The sequence below is a fragment of the Platalea leucorodia genome (assembly GCF_965183815.1).
Source record: "Platalea leucorodia genome assembly, chromosome: 13".
Lineage (NCBI taxonomy): Eukaryota > Metazoa > Chordata > Aves > Pelecaniformes > Threskiornithidae > Platalea > Platalea leucorodia.
The window spans coordinates 1,818,207-1,834,062 of record NC_138835.1 but is presented as its reverse complement, the minus strand read 5'-3'; the positions used below and the strand labels follow the sequence as shown (position 1 = coordinate 1,834,062).

General features: G+C 55.9%; 1 protein-coding gene across 1 annotated transcript; it reads left to right on the top strand.

Annotated features, from left to right (window-relative positions):
* Positions 1-2,451: 2,451 nt before the first annotated feature.
* On the top strand, positions 2,452-12,975 carry LOC309596915 (thyrotropin-releasing hormone receptor-like; the record flags this gene model as incomplete). The annotated part of the gene is made up of 2 exons (XM_082325679.1): positions 2,452-3,237; positions 12,595-12,975. The coding sequence occupies 2 exons, from the start codon at positions 2,452-2,454 to the stop codon at positions 12,973-12,975; spliced, it is 1,167 nt and encodes a 388-aa protein (XP_082181805.1).
* Positions 12,976-15,856: the final 2,881 nt, after the last annotated feature.

The following is a 15,856-nucleotide window of genomic DNA, read 5'->3' as shown; positions in this document are numbered from 1 at the left end:
TGCAATAGGATTAAATCTTATCGCCGCTCATTTATCCCGTTATGTGCTGCCTCGCACCTAACTCCAAGTGCCACGCAGCAGCGGAGGCTGGCTTCTCACCACCGCGAGCCTCAGACCCGGGGCTTTCCCGGCAGTATCCATCACGGCCGGCGCAGCACAGGGAGCTGCCGGCGCTGACAGATTCCCATCTGGTGAAATAACTGTGTGCCGGCCACAGTGAGCAATGTGCAGGAATAAGGTATTTATTCAGCTTGGAGAAGGGCCAAGGCAGATGGGAGCGACAGTGGGACCGGGGGGCAACTTCAGAGAGGGATAATGTGTTGCAGCTCTGCTAATGACGCAGGATAAAGCGACCAGGGTGCTGCATCCATAATAACGGGGCTGTGTTCTTACCAGAGGACAGCGATGCTGATTATTACGGATAATTGTAGTAGTGCCTTTTGCCTGCCAGCTCCCCGAGCCTCGCAAAGTGGGGCGTGCTGGGTGCCGTCGGACGGGTCCTCACGCGGAGGTGGGCGGCGGGTGTTTCTGCAAGACGCGCTGGATCGGCCGCGAGCGCAAGGGCTCAGGCGGCAGGGTGCTGGTGGGAGCCTGCGGGATGAGGCAGAGAGAAGCGGGGGAATCTGGGGTGTCGGGATGACTAAAGGGGGCATTGCCTGGCTGCTGAGGAGCTGGCGGCCAGCTCAGTGGGTGAATACAGCCTCAATAGGATCATTAAACAAATGTCATTTCTAGGGGGATTTTAAAGTGCATTTATTTAAAAAAAGGGGGAAAGTTAGAGCAAAGTGCAGCCTGGGGAGGGCTCCAAGGGCAGGGACGGGACCTGCCGTGCCTCCCCAGCCCGGGCCGCGGTGTGAGGCTGGCGGGCACGGGCAGGCGCTGGTGCAGGCTCTCTGTGGAGCCCTAAGGAAAGAAAGCACATGGAAAGAGAATATTTGTCCTTTATAACTGACCCAACGGTGAATGAAATGTCACGGGAAGGAGTGAAAAACTACCGGGATTGTCCTCTGTGGAGCCAAATGGAGGCATAAGGTTTCCCAAAGAAAAGGGGAAAATATTATTTGCCGCAGCAAGCCAGAGACTGGGGACGGACTGCTGCTCCCTGGGCTGAGGCCAAAGGCATTTTATCCACCCAGGTTTGTACAGCCCAGGCTTAGAAATTTGCCTGTGAAACCCTGGACTTGAATCACCTGGCATCAGGATGATCCTTCACATTTTGGATAGGTGCCTCAGTGTCTGGGATTAATGGGATGCCTCTGCCTCTAATTGAAATAAAATCTAATAAAAAAGTGAGCTTTCTCCTTGTCCTTTCCTCCGCTTCACGGATTAGGGGACCCTTTGCACTTTATCTCTACAAACACAATTGCTCTTTCAATTTGAAAATGCATTTTCCGGCAGACTGTGGGTACGTCAGGAGCAAGCACGGAGCTGGTAGCAAATTCTGGCCGCTGCTGACCATCAAGGAGATACTGGATCTCCCAGCCTGACCATCAGGGAGATACCAGCTATCCCAGCCTGACCATCAGGGAGATACCAGCTATCCCAGCCTGACTGTCGGGGCGATATGGGATCTCCCAGGTAAACCTTTCCCCAAGGGAGTGACACCGTGGGCTTGCTCGGGACAGGGCGGCTGTGGGAAAGACGACGTGCGGAGGTCGCTACCTCGTGTTTGATGACCCCCAGAGAAGGGGCTCCTCTGCCCCAGCCCAAGGGAAACAGGAGAGGTCGTGGTTCTCTGTAGCATCACCCTGGTCCCATCCTCCTGAGGATGAGGAAGGAAGGAGCCCTCATCCTCAGCTCTCCTTGCCCGGAGGGCAGCCCGTGGCTCGGCTGGGGACACAAGGTGCCCCCAGTCCCGGGTCCCGGAGCGGAGCCACTCCTTGCTGGGGTGCTCCCAGCCCCTGTGCCTCTCCACCCCCGGGGTCTCCAGCCTGCCACCCCCATCCCCTGCCTGGGCTCCTTCCTCCTCCTCCTCCTCCTCTTCGCCTCAGCGGTGCGCTAGGACCCGGCGGGCGCAGGCGGGGGATGCGGGCGGGGGGCGGAGGGGGGGTCCCGGGGTTGGGGGGCCCGGGGGTCGCGGGCGGCCCTGGGGAGGTCCGGGTGCCTCCCGGGGGTCCCGGCGGTCGGGGGGGCCCTGGAAGGTCCCGGGAGCTGGGGGATCTGGGCTGTCCCGGGTGGCTCCCAGGGCTGGGGGGTCCCGGGGGGGTCCCGGGGACTGGGGTGGTCCTGGCCGCCCCCGCCGCTCCCGACGGAGGGAGTTTGCAGGGGAGGTGGGTGCAAGGAGTCGGGCGGCTGCAAGACTTGGGGTGAATCGTGGGAAAAAAAGGAGAGGGAGGAGCCGGGGCGGGCGGGAGGGCGGGGAGGGGGCGCGGGGGCAGCGGGGGGCTCCCGGCTGCGGCTGCGGCTCCCCCTCTCCCTCCGGAGCTCGGCCGGGGAAGGCTTCGGGGGGCGATGGAGAACGGCTCGGCCAGCCCCGGAGCCGCGCTGGGCGGCAGCGGCAACCAGACGCTGGGCAGGATGCCCCGGCAGCCCCTGGAGCTGCAGGTGGTCACCATCCTGCTGGTGCTGCTCATCTGCGGGGTGGGCATCGCGGGCAACGTGCTGGTGGTGCTGGTGGTGCTGCGCATCAAGCACATGGTGACCCCCACCAACTGCTACCTGGTGAGCCTGGCGGTGGCCGACCTCATCGTGCTGCTGGCGGCCGGGCTGCCCAACATCTCCGAAGTGGTGGCTTCTTGGGTGTACGGCTACGCCGGCTGCCTCTGCATCACCTATTTGCAGTACCTGGGCATCAACATCTCCGCCTGGTCCATCGCCGCCTTCACGGTGGAGCGTTACATCGCGATCTGCCACGCCATCAGAGCGCAGCTCCTGTGCACCGTGTCCCGCGCCAAGCGCATCATCTCCTCGCTGTGGCTCTTCACCTCCCTCTATTGCCTCATGTGGTTCTTCCTGGTGGACACGACCCAGGTCACCTTCTCGGATGGGGCGCAGGTCAGCTGTGGCTACCGGGTCTCCAGAAGCCTTTACATGCCCATTTACTTCTTGGATTTTGCTGTCTTCTACGTCATCCCCTTGGGGCTGGCGACTGTCCTCTACGGCCTGATTGCCCGCATCCTCTTCATGAGCCCCCTGCCCGCCACCCCGCAGCACTCCTGCCTGGGCTCCACGCGTCAAGGCGGCTCCCTCAAGCTCTCCTGCCGGGGCAGCAAGGGGGCCCTGGGCTCCCGCAAGCAGGTAGGGGCTCCCCGCCGGGCCGGGGCACGCTGGGCGGCGGGCAGGGCTCTCAGGGGCTCAGTGCTTTGGGGGGCATGCTGGCAGGGGATGGGGTGCCCCGATATTTTGCTTCCCTTTGTAAGGGGAGCCGGGAGGGTCGGTTTGCTGCACGGAGGGTCTCCCCCAAGCCCAGCTGGGGTCTGGCGGCACAGATGGGCTCCCCCTGCTTTGGCTGAGCTCGATGGAGCAGGACAGGGCTCCAGCAGGAGGGCAGGGGTGTTTGCTGGGTAATTAATTACTGATTGCCTCCCCGAGGAGGGGAGCGCTGGGTCACATTATGCCGGCGGGACTCGCCTCCCAGGCAGGGTCCTGCGTGGGTGACCTTGGATTGAGGGGAGCACAGGGCGGGGAGAGCTGGGACGAGCCCCTGCCCCGTGAGCCCAGCCCTGGCTGCGGCCCCGCCGCCTGCAGCTGGGGAAGGTGCCTGGGTGTGACAGTGTCGCCTCGTCCCTCCCGGTGGCTCCTCTGTCATTCAGCTGCCTGCTCGCCCCCCAGCTCCTTCTCCTCCCACCTCCCGCCCTCGTTCTTCCTCTTTCCACATGGACAATTGCTGTTTCTTGCCCCATCTCCTTGGATGGGACAGCACCTGGACATGGCGGGACTCTGTTGCCTCTTCGCTGGCTGTTTGCAGGAGACCGTCCCATCCCAGTTTCAAACTTCGCACAGGCAGAGACATGGGCTATTTTAAAGGAAAGGGCTGAATCTGGGAGCCTGGCTTAAATCACTGAAATCACCACTTCTGTTGTGATTTCCAGACAGCCTGAAACAGGTTTCAGCCTGTCCTAAAGTCCTCGTGTTTCCAGCTCAGTAGCTCATTGCCTGACTTGCGCAGGAACCTCCATTCCCCAGGAGAGGCGATTCAGAGTCATGGAGGGGAAGCGAACAGCCCAGAGAACGTGTATTTCTTCATGACCTTCTCAGTCTTTCCAGTTCAGCTTTTTCTCCCTCTCTCCAGCACAGAAAGGTTTGAAGCAAGCCCTGACTTCTGCCAAAGTACTTGCCCGCTCTCCCAGGGTCGCTGGCTGCTGCGGGAGCCTCGGGCACAGCGTTCAGCAGCGAGGTCTCTAGATACGACAAGGCAGGACCTAGAGGTGCAGGTCGATGGACCTCTCCTTCCAGAGCAGCCGCCGCAGGGGCTGCGCCGCTCCCCCCGCCGCGCGGTGCCGTGGGGCGGCCGTGCCGCACGCAGCGTGCGCCAGCATCGTTGGGACGAGTGGCTGAGGCCGTTGGTCCGGATGGGGCTGGATGACGGGCGCTCCTCCTCCTGGAAAGCTCTCGTGCTCTCTTTTCTGTTACACCAGGCATTTTCTCAAGATCATCAATACCTCCCAAAACATCTTAGCATGGAAAGACTTCCTCTGCCTCGCCTGACATCGCAGAGCTGGCATCATTAGGAATAAAGGTGGCACTGAGTTTTTAAACTGTAAAGCGGTTTCCCAGGGCTTCCAGCTATGTTTTGTTGAATGATTGCTTCTGGTTTCACACCAGCAGCTCCTCAAAGCAGGCTGTGTTGAGAGCGACGGAGGAAGAAGCGCCGGCTGTGGCCGCGGTGGCGCGTGGGCCGGGTGGCTGACACCCGGTTTGGCGGCTGTCAGATGGATGCAGTGCTGCACCCCAGAGGTGGCTGCAGTCCGGGTTTTTCCATTAACGTCTTTCCCAATTTGGATATGTCACAGGACATGATTCCTTCATTTTATATATAATCAGAGGGAAATTTATAGGACCGTCCATAAAAATCGGAGGGGGAAAAAACAAGATCTGGGAGTTCAACTTTAACCATTTGGTTCATTGCTGAGGGTTGATCTGCTGGATGCTCGGTGTAGAACAAAGTTATCTTATTAACTTGGCATCCACCAACGCCAAGCAAAACCACGTGGCTGTTTTGATGAGAGTTTCGGGCGGTGCGTACAGGAGTGCTTCGAGCATAACAAACCCCGGTCCTGCCCGAGCATCTGCCTTAGCACTGAATCCAGCTGGAGGTTTTTGCTGGTGGTGCAATGGACTAAGGAGCAGAAGCTGCAGTGAGTCATGATTCTGCACCTAGTTATGAGGGAAAAACCAACCACCCAAGCACCCAGGGAGGAAAGAGGCCTCCAGAGACCCCAAGGGGTCATCACTGGATTCCGCCTGGAGTTCCTCTCCCTCTGCAAGGGCAGCCAGGGCCACAGGAATGATATTTTCGGGGAGATGCTTCAGCGTGCAGGACCCCAGAGGGGCGGTGGGGGCAGAGCAGAGGGGAAGCGCGGGCTGAGGGCTGGGGAACGGGCAGATCATTAAGAAAGGGATTTTACTGTGAGAAAGAAGGTAGCTGAATCCCTTCATGCCAGCAGAGCTGGCAGATGGAGATGCTGGATAGAAGAAGGGGCTTAAAACTGAGCGCAGAGGAGAGCCTTCATGTGGCCAGTGGGGCCCCGCAGTGGGACCTGCGGGCAATGGAGACAGAGGTGCGTGTGCCCATGCGAAGGGGCAGGGCAAAGTCCAGGGGTTATGGCCCCCCATAGCACCCCCAGCACCCCGATCCATGGGACGCCCCACACTTGGCTTTAGCAAAGGCGGGAGAGAGGCACAGAAGGGACCTGAGTGGTCTTCTCCAGGCAAGGTTCACCTCCAAGGCAATCCACGGCAAAAAGCCCCTGTGCAATGAGCAGGTACGAGCCCTAAAAGGGAGCAGCCTGGACACCAGTGTCCTGTGTTGTCTTCACAAAGGTTTCCTCTCTGATTTTCTGATAGCCATGGCATCACTGCCCTCAAAACCAGAGGAAAAACACAGGCGGATCTCAACTCAGAGCACCGGACGCTGCTTTGCAATAGCTGATGCTGGCTGAGGAGCTCATAAGCAGGTTTTCTTGCTCATTGAGCACCCGTGGCCAGAGTGGAAAGGAAAGGGCAGCCTGACAGGTAATGCCATCGACCTCTCACGCTCTCCTGAGAAGTGCTTACAGCCCTTGAAAATGTCCCCAGGAATTCCCATGGGGGCCCTTGGTAAAGGGTCTTGTCCTGAGCATCAGGAGGGAGGACACGGCATTGGAAACCGCTCTAATAACAAGTGCTGGTGGTCTCCAACCTGACAGGGTGATCAGGAGGTTGTGAAAGTGATGCATGTGCTACCGGTGGGGAAGGTCGAAGTGAGGGTGCAGCGTCTTTAAAATGCAATTGCCATGAAGACTAAACCACTAAAGACACCATTAGAAACCACAGTTGCAAGTTTGGTCCAAAACAGCAATAGTGTTGCTGTCGGGCAGGCTTCACATGTGCAGCGAGACCTTCGCAGGACCCTGCAGACAGCGGGTTGTGTCCCAGTGACGCGGCGAAGCGGGACTCCAACCCCGCAAACACCTTGTGAGTTTGTTGGGGTGATGGTGCGCAAACACCTGCCGGATTCCCACCGCAGCCCGGTGGTGTGAGAGGGCGGTTTGGCTCCCGGAGGATCTGCCGGCCAGGAGAGCAGAGCGGGGCAGGAGGATGGGCGTCGGGTGGTCCCTCTGACCAGGGTCCAGGCACCCATGTCAGCGCTCCTCCTCTGGCCTCTCTTTATGGGGGAACCGGCTCTTCCAGGCACCGTGCCCAGAGTCCCCCGAGAGAAGCCCAAAAGGGGCTGCCCCAGAGGTGCCCATTTTTCTCCCTTGACTCCAAAGAGCCTGTACGGCCGGGGGTGTTTTGCTGTGGATGTGCTCCTACGCAGCCCCAGCGCTGCGCTGCTTGCTTTTCAGGGTATGCAGATGCTGCTGTTCCCTCTCTGGTGCCTCTAAAACACCTAAGCCTGGAGCAGGACAACGCAAGGCGTGAGTTTTGCTGTATTTATCGCCTATAGAAGGAAGGGCCACAGATACAACCACCGGCCACCTCCTAGCACGTATTCCACCTGCCGGAGAGGGACCACTAGAGGGAGTGGGATTCCTGGAAAAGGATGCTCGGCTCAGGATGGTGGTGCCTGGAGGAGGAGGGGTGACACCGGCTGGGGAGAAGCCCCTGTGGCCTCCAGGCCAGGGGCAGAGGCTGGACAGAGGGGATGGGTTGGAAGGGCTGCGCGGGGATGTAAGATGCCGATCATCTTCATGGAGCGAGGAAGATGCTCACGGTGGGTTTGCTCTAGGAGTTACACCGGGCTTGGCCCACGGCGGTGGAAGATGAGGTAGTGAGGGGTCTGTACAGCAGACAGCCTTGGCCATCCAGCAACAACACTGTCTTATGTGCTCAAAAGTGGCTTCCAGCTAAATATCGACTGTTCTAGTAAAACATCCCCTTCTGTCTGCAAACACTTGCCTTGCTCCTACCCGTAGCTCCTTCACAGCTGCTGTGTGCACACGCTATGTACAACAGAGCTGTGGCAAAACACTTGTCGGAAAAATTGCTGTCCCTGAGCTGGTGCTTCCCTGAGGAATGCTTTGAGCTACAGCAAAGCTCTGGCTTTTTTGGGTGCAGCTGGTTTTTTGGGGCCATAATTCAGGATTACTCCAGTTAGGGATAAATGTCCCAAACTCTCCTCAGTGCTGATGAGGTTTGTTGGTCATACGAGCACCAGAATTAAGTTCAGAGCAGCTCGAGTGTGCTATAGTTACTCGCCTCAGCAAGGTAGAGCGAGGAAAGGCACGGAGACAGGTTTCAGCCATGCATGCAGGCAATGCTGGAGATTTCTTTCCCCACGATGGGGATATGAGAGTGAGTTCGGGATGGACCGTTAGGTTTGATCCAGAGGAGACATCCTATGCGACACAACTTTGCTGAAGTCGCACCCAGGAGAACACAGTCCGGACAGACGGTTGGCTTTAAAAGGCAAATTTCAATCTTGGAGCAAGCTCCGGGCAGGGGTTGCCTGTCCCAGCTTGTGGTCTGGATGCGGCGTCCTCGGGCAGCGCTGAGGACATTTAGTGAGACGGAGGCAATAAATCCTCCTGGTGCTGTTTCCAGCCGGTTTCCCCTCCCGGGACCAAGCCAGCTTTTCCGCAGGGCTGAAGGACGCGTAGCGGGAAGCCAGCTTTGGAGGACAGCACTTTGTGGTCTTCTGCAGTCTGGAGGGAGGTGGTGGGATCTTGCTCGGGTGGGAGCTGGGCGAGCGCTGGCACCGCCGGCATTTCTGTAACAACCAGCCAAAAAGCAGGGGCAGTTATGGGTAAAAAGCAGATGAAGCACTGGTTCTTTTCCAGATTACACTTCTTTTGGTCTCAGAAAGGACCGGAATGAGCTGACTTTTCAGCCTTATTAGGCTACGCTCCCCCAGTGCTGTCACTCGGGTGCAGAGTTCAGATCGCTCTTCACAAGTGTCGTGGATTCCTGAACAGTAAAACAAGGCAGAGAGTTACAACAGTCAAAAAGCCAAAGATGTTTCAGTCTCGGGAGAAAGCACATAAGCAATATTAATCTGTTAGCTTTAAAGGAGACATTTTGGCCATACAGAAACCTCCCGGCCCGGAGGGACCCCTGCCAGAGAGCAGAGCCCGGTGTATAAAAGCTCAGGGATTTATTCTCCCCAGCCCTGCGGGGGTAAATTTTCATCTCGGGAGCTGAGACAACGGCTGAGTGAGGACTGGCTGTGTCGCAGCGAGGACCTGCAGGGGCCTGGTATTTCACTTTTCCAGGGCATATTTTGCAGCAATCCTGCTGCCTAGGACTGCTGAAGTTGATGGAAAGACTCCCCCCACCCTTACCCCCAAGACAGTCCCTTAACAGGGACCCTTCCAGGCAGGACCGGGATGTGTTCAGTCTCTGCATGGGATGGAAAAGCACTGAGCCTGCCCTCATCCCCCAGGAGGAATAAACTGCTTAGTAGGGGGGAATTAAATTCTGACTGCAGTTGTGCTTGAGATCGCTTAAGCTGAGGAGTTGGTTGCATTTTGCCGTAGGGTTCAGCTATTAGCACAGTTTTGTTCAGCTCAACTTCATTCAGGTTCTCGGGAAATAAACCTCAGATGCATCAAAAATATGGCAAAAGCAATTCTCTCTGCACACCTGAGAAGCGGGACTGCGGAAGGCAGCAGCGTGGCTGAATGCTCCATCGCTGCTGCGTCTATTTGCTATAAAGATGTACAGAGAAGTAGAAAATGCAGGTCCCATGCATGGGCACTGCTCACGTGGCGTACGGCGTTGAAGCAAAATCTGTGCCTTTCTGGGCTGAGCTGGTATTGGGAGCTCTCTGTTCCCAGGTCCTGCGGTGCAGACCGCAGCCATACGGTCTCACCAGTGCTGTCAGGATGCTCCTTCCCTTGGCAAGGGGTGGTCGAGCCCAGGTTGCCCTGCCAGCCTCAGCGGGAGGCAACGGCTACAGCCATAGAATCACAGAGTCACAGGATGCTTTGGGCTGGAAGGGACCTTTCAAGCCCACCCAGTCCATCCCCCTGCCGCGGGCAGGGACATCTCCAACCAGATCAGGGTGCTCAGAGCCCCATCCCGCCTGGCCTTGAGTGTTTCCAGGGATGGGGCAGCTCCCACCTCTCTGGGCAACCCCTGCCAGTGGTTCACCACCCCCATTGTAAAAAATTTGTTCCTTATATCCAGTCTGAATCTCCCCTCTTTTAGTTTAAAACCATGACCCCTTGTCCTATCACTATTGGCCCTGCTAAAAAGACTGTCCCCATCTTTCTTGTAGGCCCCCTTTAAGTATTGAACGGCTGCAGTGAGGTCTCCCCGCAGCCTCCTCCTCCCCAGGCTGAACCCCCCAGCTCTCAGCCTGCCCTCACAGCAGAGCTGGGCCACCCTCGGAGCATTTTGGTGGCTTCCTCTGGCCCCGCTCCCACAGCTCCATGTCCTTCCCGTGCTGAGGACCCCCGAGCTGGACGCAGGGCTCCAGGGGGGTCTCCCCAGAGCGGGGCAGAGGGGCAGAATCCCCTCCCTCGCCCCGCTGCCCACGCTGCGGGGGATGCAGCCCAGGGTACGGCTGCTTTTGTACTGAAACAGTTGCGAGAGCACATTGCCGGCTCACATCCAGCTTTTCGTCTATCAGCACCCCCAAGTCCTCGGCAGGGCTGCTCTCCACCCCTCCATCCCCCAGCCTGTGCTGACACCGGGGGTTGCCCCAACCCAGGTGCAGGACCTTGCCCTTGGCCTTGTTGAACTCATGAAGTTCACACAGGCCCATTTCTCCAGCCTGCCCAGGTCCCTCTGGATGCCATCCCGTCCCTCAGGCGGGTCAGCCGCTCCGCTCAGCTCGGTGTCATCTGCAGACTTGCCGAGGGTGCACTCGATCTCGCTGTACCGTGCTGGTACGTAGAGATTTTGACCACGGTCAACTGTGTGCCACTGGGCTGCTGTCCACTCCCAGCCTACCTGTTCAGGAGCATTACTTCTATAAACCGGATTATGGCCCTAGCCGTTGCACGCTAGATAGGGTGGCTTGAAACCAAAAGTTTGTGAGATGGCTCTCGCTCTTCTGCATCCAGCCAGTCCTTGTAAAAGGCACTGAAAAGCTCTGAAGCTACCTTTTACTGACACATCTTGTACAATCTCTCATATCTTTCCCAAAAGGCAACAAACTGCGGCAGCAAACGTGCTGCAGTCTTAGCAACAGCCTCAGCACTCATCGCATCGCTGCAAGATCTTGTTCTGGGAAGTGTCCTCACATTCCCATTAAGCCACACACAGCAAAACACTTCTATTTTGGCCTCAGCTTGACAATAGTCCCTTTCTTGTAGGGAAAGTTTTGTTGCCATTACCAACCACCCCCAATTTCTACTGAGAGCATTGCAGGAAGGCATAGTCGCTTGTGACTAAGTAAAAAAAACACTCCAAGAAAAGCCGAGAGACTGTGAACATGATCTAAGTGCTTATTTCCATATCGAGAACCAGACTCATTGCACAACTCCCTTTCTGACGTTTGAAACGCCGCTGCCTTAATATGTGTGTGGCATCAGTGTTTACTCATACTTTCCTCCTTGGGGACATGTGTATTCTGTAAGTATTTGCTGGAGGAGGATTGTCACCTACCAGAAATAGCTGCCAAAATTATTAGGATCACTGGAGTTTCAGTACAAAAACCCCATTTTCTTAAACAAGCTTGAGCTGAGCTGAGAGCAATTACTGCTCACTTCTGAATTCTCAGTATCTTCTTGTTCCTAATATGTTAACGCAGTGCTTCCCTAGCGTGCTGCAAATTAAAATAACCCCCGCCAATTAGCTGAGTAACTCCCGTATCAGCACAAGGAGGAGTTTGTGTAAGACTGCGGGCGGTCTCTCTGCTCTCAGTGCTGCTCTGTACCAGCAGCCTGTCCCTGGGAAGAGCGTAGCTGGCACAGGGAAGCAGAAGATCCTAGGCAGGGAGTTGAGACACACCCCACGGCACCCCCAAAAGCTAGGACCCCACTTTTACACAAGTTTCCCCATTGATTTATTGTTATGTGCAATTTTCAAATTTGCTTTGTGGTACAGGAATTCCCATGATTATCCTAGCCCATTTCCAGGCTGGTGGGTGCTTGCCCTAAAGAGCTTCAAAGGCTCTTCAACGGTGGGTGAAAACCTGACCTTTAAGGGGTTTATTTATGCAAGGCTGTTTTATGAACAAAATGGATTCAGAGAGGACCAGCCCCATGGCTTGTGTGCCTATTTTAAATGCTTAAAGAGAGATACAAGCAATATGTAGACTGAATTAGCTGTCTGCACTACTTTTTCACACTTGCCAGCAGTGTGCTCAGGTGGCCAAGAGGGCCAATGACATCCTGGCCTGTATCAGGAATAGTGTGGCCAGCAGGAGCAGGGAGGTGATGGTGCCCCTGTACTGGGCACTGGTGAGGCCGCCCCTCGAATGCTGTGCTCAGCGCTGGGCCCCGCACCCCAAGGCGGCCATGGAGGGGCTGGAGCGTGGCCAGAGCAGGGCAGCGAGGCTGGGGCAGGGGCTGGAGCACAAGGCTGGGGAGGGGCGGCTGGGGGAGCTGGGGGGGCTCAGCCTGGAGAAGAGGAGGCTGAGGGGAGCCCTCATCGCTCTCTGCAACGGCCTGAAAGGAGGCTGGAGCCGGGGGGGTCGGTCTCTGCTCCCCAGGAACAAGCGATGGGACGAGAGGGAACGGCCTCAAGCTGCGCCAGGGCAGGGTTGGGTTGGGTATTAGGGAAAACTTCTTCGCCAAAAAGGTAGTCAGGCCCTGGCCCAGGCTGCCCAGGGCAGGGGCTGAGTCCCCATCCCTGGAGGTGTTTAAAGAACAGATAGATGTGGTGCTCGAGGACATGGTATAGTGAAGACTCGGCAGTGATAGGTTAACGGTTGGACTCGATGATCTTAAGGGTCTTTTCCAACCTTAATGATTCTATGATTCTATGATTCTCCAGGTGGGAAAGCTCTGCTGGAGATTTAGCATTGTCTGACTATTTCTCTTTTTGCATATCCCCACTGGCAAGGTGACCAAAATGCTGGCTGTCGTGGTGGTCCTCTTCGCCCTTCTGTGGATGCCCTATCGCACGTTGGTGGTGGTGAACTCCTTCATGGACCCGCCGTACCTGAACATCTGGTTCCTCCTCTTCTGCCGCATGTGCATCTACCTGAACAGTGCCATCAACCCCATCATCTACAGCCTCATGTCACAGAAATTCAGGGCTGCCTTTAGGAAGTTATGCAAGTGCGAAGAGAAGAGTGCGGAGAACCCCGCGCCGTACGCCGCCCCGGTGTACTACAGCGTTACGAAGGACTGTTCTCACGGCAGCTCCGATCACAGTGTCACCAAACAAGAAGATCTGAACAGTCTCCATGCACCTGCAAAGAAGAACAAGCCTGCCAAATAAATCCCGGGACCCCGAAACAACGCAGGCAGTGGGAGCTCTGCGGCTGTATGCACTGTGTCGGGAAAGTGCCAACAGAAATTGCTTTGGCATTGCAGCAAGCTTAATTTAATACCTCTCCAGGGCATTTAACAAAAGAGTTTCTTAGAGGCAAATTAATTTGCTTTTCCTTAAGGCTAATTTATTCTCGTTTGGTGAAGCGTTAGGCACAGGTCAATGTTTAGTGTCTTTAAAGCAGCTGTAGTTAAATGTAGCAGTGCAACGCCGTTCTGTGTTACGTGCAAGTGCAACAGTTTGTTGAGTTGGGCCAGAGCATTGAAAGCAAATCCAGGATGAGAAGGGCATCAAGGGAAAAAAAAAACCTTATTTCTGCTCAACCAGTTTTCACCCACCTGAATTTACCTGCCTATAACACAGACGCCCTATGTGAGCTGCTCCTCCGGAGTCCTTTTGGAGGTGATGGGGACAATTAGGCACTTCTTGGAAGCGGCTCCTCTCATCTCAGCGTAGTCCCCTGAGGAAGGCACACACCTCGGGAGGAGATGAATGCGTCCCAAGATGTGACTGGTTCTGCCCACTGACTGTAGAGGGACTCTCTCAGGTGGAGACTCCTACGGTAGGAATAACCGAAGTTGGGTGTCATGAACCTCACCTCCTGGAAATATTGCCCAAGGTCCAGACCAGTCGGATTTATTACAGAAAAATGAACAAACTAATACTGAGTGTTCCTTAAGGTAATAGTAATGCTTCCATCATTGTGGTCTAAGCTTCTTCTGGATATTTTTACCTTTTCTGTCCTTCAGCTGGAAACCGTAGCCCTGTCCTGTAAGCCCCGGCGTGGCGTAGCTGCGTACTGTCAAGCCGCGTTGCTCTCCGTCCCAGCTACAGTTGCATTTCAATGGCAGGTGAAGCAATTCTCTTATTTCCTGATAATAATTTGTGAAAGCCCATCAAGCGTTTTGTGAGAAGTGACACACCGGCTATAAGACATTAACAGTACTCGTTGCTGCTATCATCTCGTGAGCAAGCTGGATATTCGTAGCCTGAGGCGTCCAAGAAGCCAGCCCAAGGACACTTGCCCCAGACTTGCATGAGACTCTCTGGACCAGGACTAAATTGCAGATGATTACACGAGCCAAACGCTAAAGCTCTTGCCAAATAAACCGAGTGTCAGCCACCAGTAACCCTCAAGCAACCATAAAAAATTCTTTGAACAGCCAATTCAGCCCCGCTCTTCAACACCATTTCCCACCTAACTAATTTTAACTACAGTGTTAAAGGCTCTTCGACGTTTGCCTGCACGTTGGAAAATATCTGTGTGACGTTTTTAAGAGCACAAGATGTTAAGTAACCGTCCTGTGTCTATGGGAAATCACTTCGCTGGGGGAGTCAGACCGGGACCTCCCCTCCCACCAGTATTTCGGGAACTGTCCAGGATCGGTTGCATTTTGGTGCAGGGTGGCTCTGCACGAACGATTATTATGCTGTGAGTTATTAAACTATCTATTTTGCCCCCAAAATAACTGAAGGATGAGGAAAGAGAACATTGGTTTTTGCAATTATTTGAAACAGTGAGTGTTTGGAATTTAAGGATTCGTGCCATTTTTCCGCTCTTTTGTGTATATTGGGAATTTAGGAACAAAGTTCCCCTTTACTGTTGTTAAGGAAGTTCTGCACAGAGATTTGGGATTTGCTTCTTGAAGAAAATGGAAGTGGTTTTGCTACAATGTGAGAAAATGGTTCCACTTAGCAAAAGAAACTATAAAATGAAGCAATTTGCTTGTAACGATCTTTTCTCTAGTACAGATTTCCCCTCCCCAGAACAGATTTTTCCTGAGCAGCTGAGAGCAAGTCGTTGATAAAAGCGTCTGCAGACAAACGCGAGCAGCAAGGACCAGGGTGCCTTGAAGCAACACGCGGGTAAGGAGGGCGGAGGAGGAGGACGGGGAGCCCCGGGGCGGCTGCTGGTCCCCTGGACGCGGCAAAATCCCGGACTGAGGTTTGGATGTGCCAACTCTTACCTTCGGCTGCGTCGGCTCTTATATGGGCTGGGTTGAGGCTGACAGGAACAACTTATTGCATAGCCCAGCCCTTCCTCCAGTGCATCAGTTATCTCCTCCCCCTCTCCTTCAGCCTCTACCCCTGAAGCCACTCCAGGCCCTGTCGAGCCAGCACGGGAATTCATTTTCTTCATCTTTACAGCCAGCTGTGGCTTGCGGCTCCCTGGGGCGCGGGGCCCTGAGCTCACAGGCACCTTTGGGTGCACACACGCCATAGCCAGCCCCGACAGCCAGAGACATACAGCAAGCAGCATCGCATCGCATCGCATCGCATCGCATCGCATCGCATCCCATCGCATCGCATCGCATCCCATCGCATCGCATCGCATCGCATCCCATCGCATCCCATCGCATCGCATCGCATCCCATCGCATCGCATCGCATCCCATCGCATCCCATCGCATCGCATCCCATCGCATCGCATCGCATCCCATCGCATCGCATCGCATCCCATCGCATCCCATCCCATCCCATCCCATCCCATCCCATCCCATCCCATCCCATCCCATCCCATCCCATCCTCTCCTCTTTCCCTCCCTGCTCTCCAGCCAGCTAATCCGTACAGCTATAAGGGGATGGGGGCTGGCAAGGAAGGAAGAGAGGAGCCGGTTAACCTTCCTTAGCAGTGCAGCAGACTGGTAACACCCTGTAAGCGTGGTGGGGCAGGGGAGGAGGAAGAGCCAGGACTGGGACTCTGCACCGCCGCGCTGCGTGCTTGGGTACAGTCAGTAGATCACGGCAGCAAAGCAGAGCCCGGCTGCCCTGGGGGCTGCGGGGCCGGGGGGCTGCGGAGGATGGTGCCTCTCCGGGGCATCAAACACAGG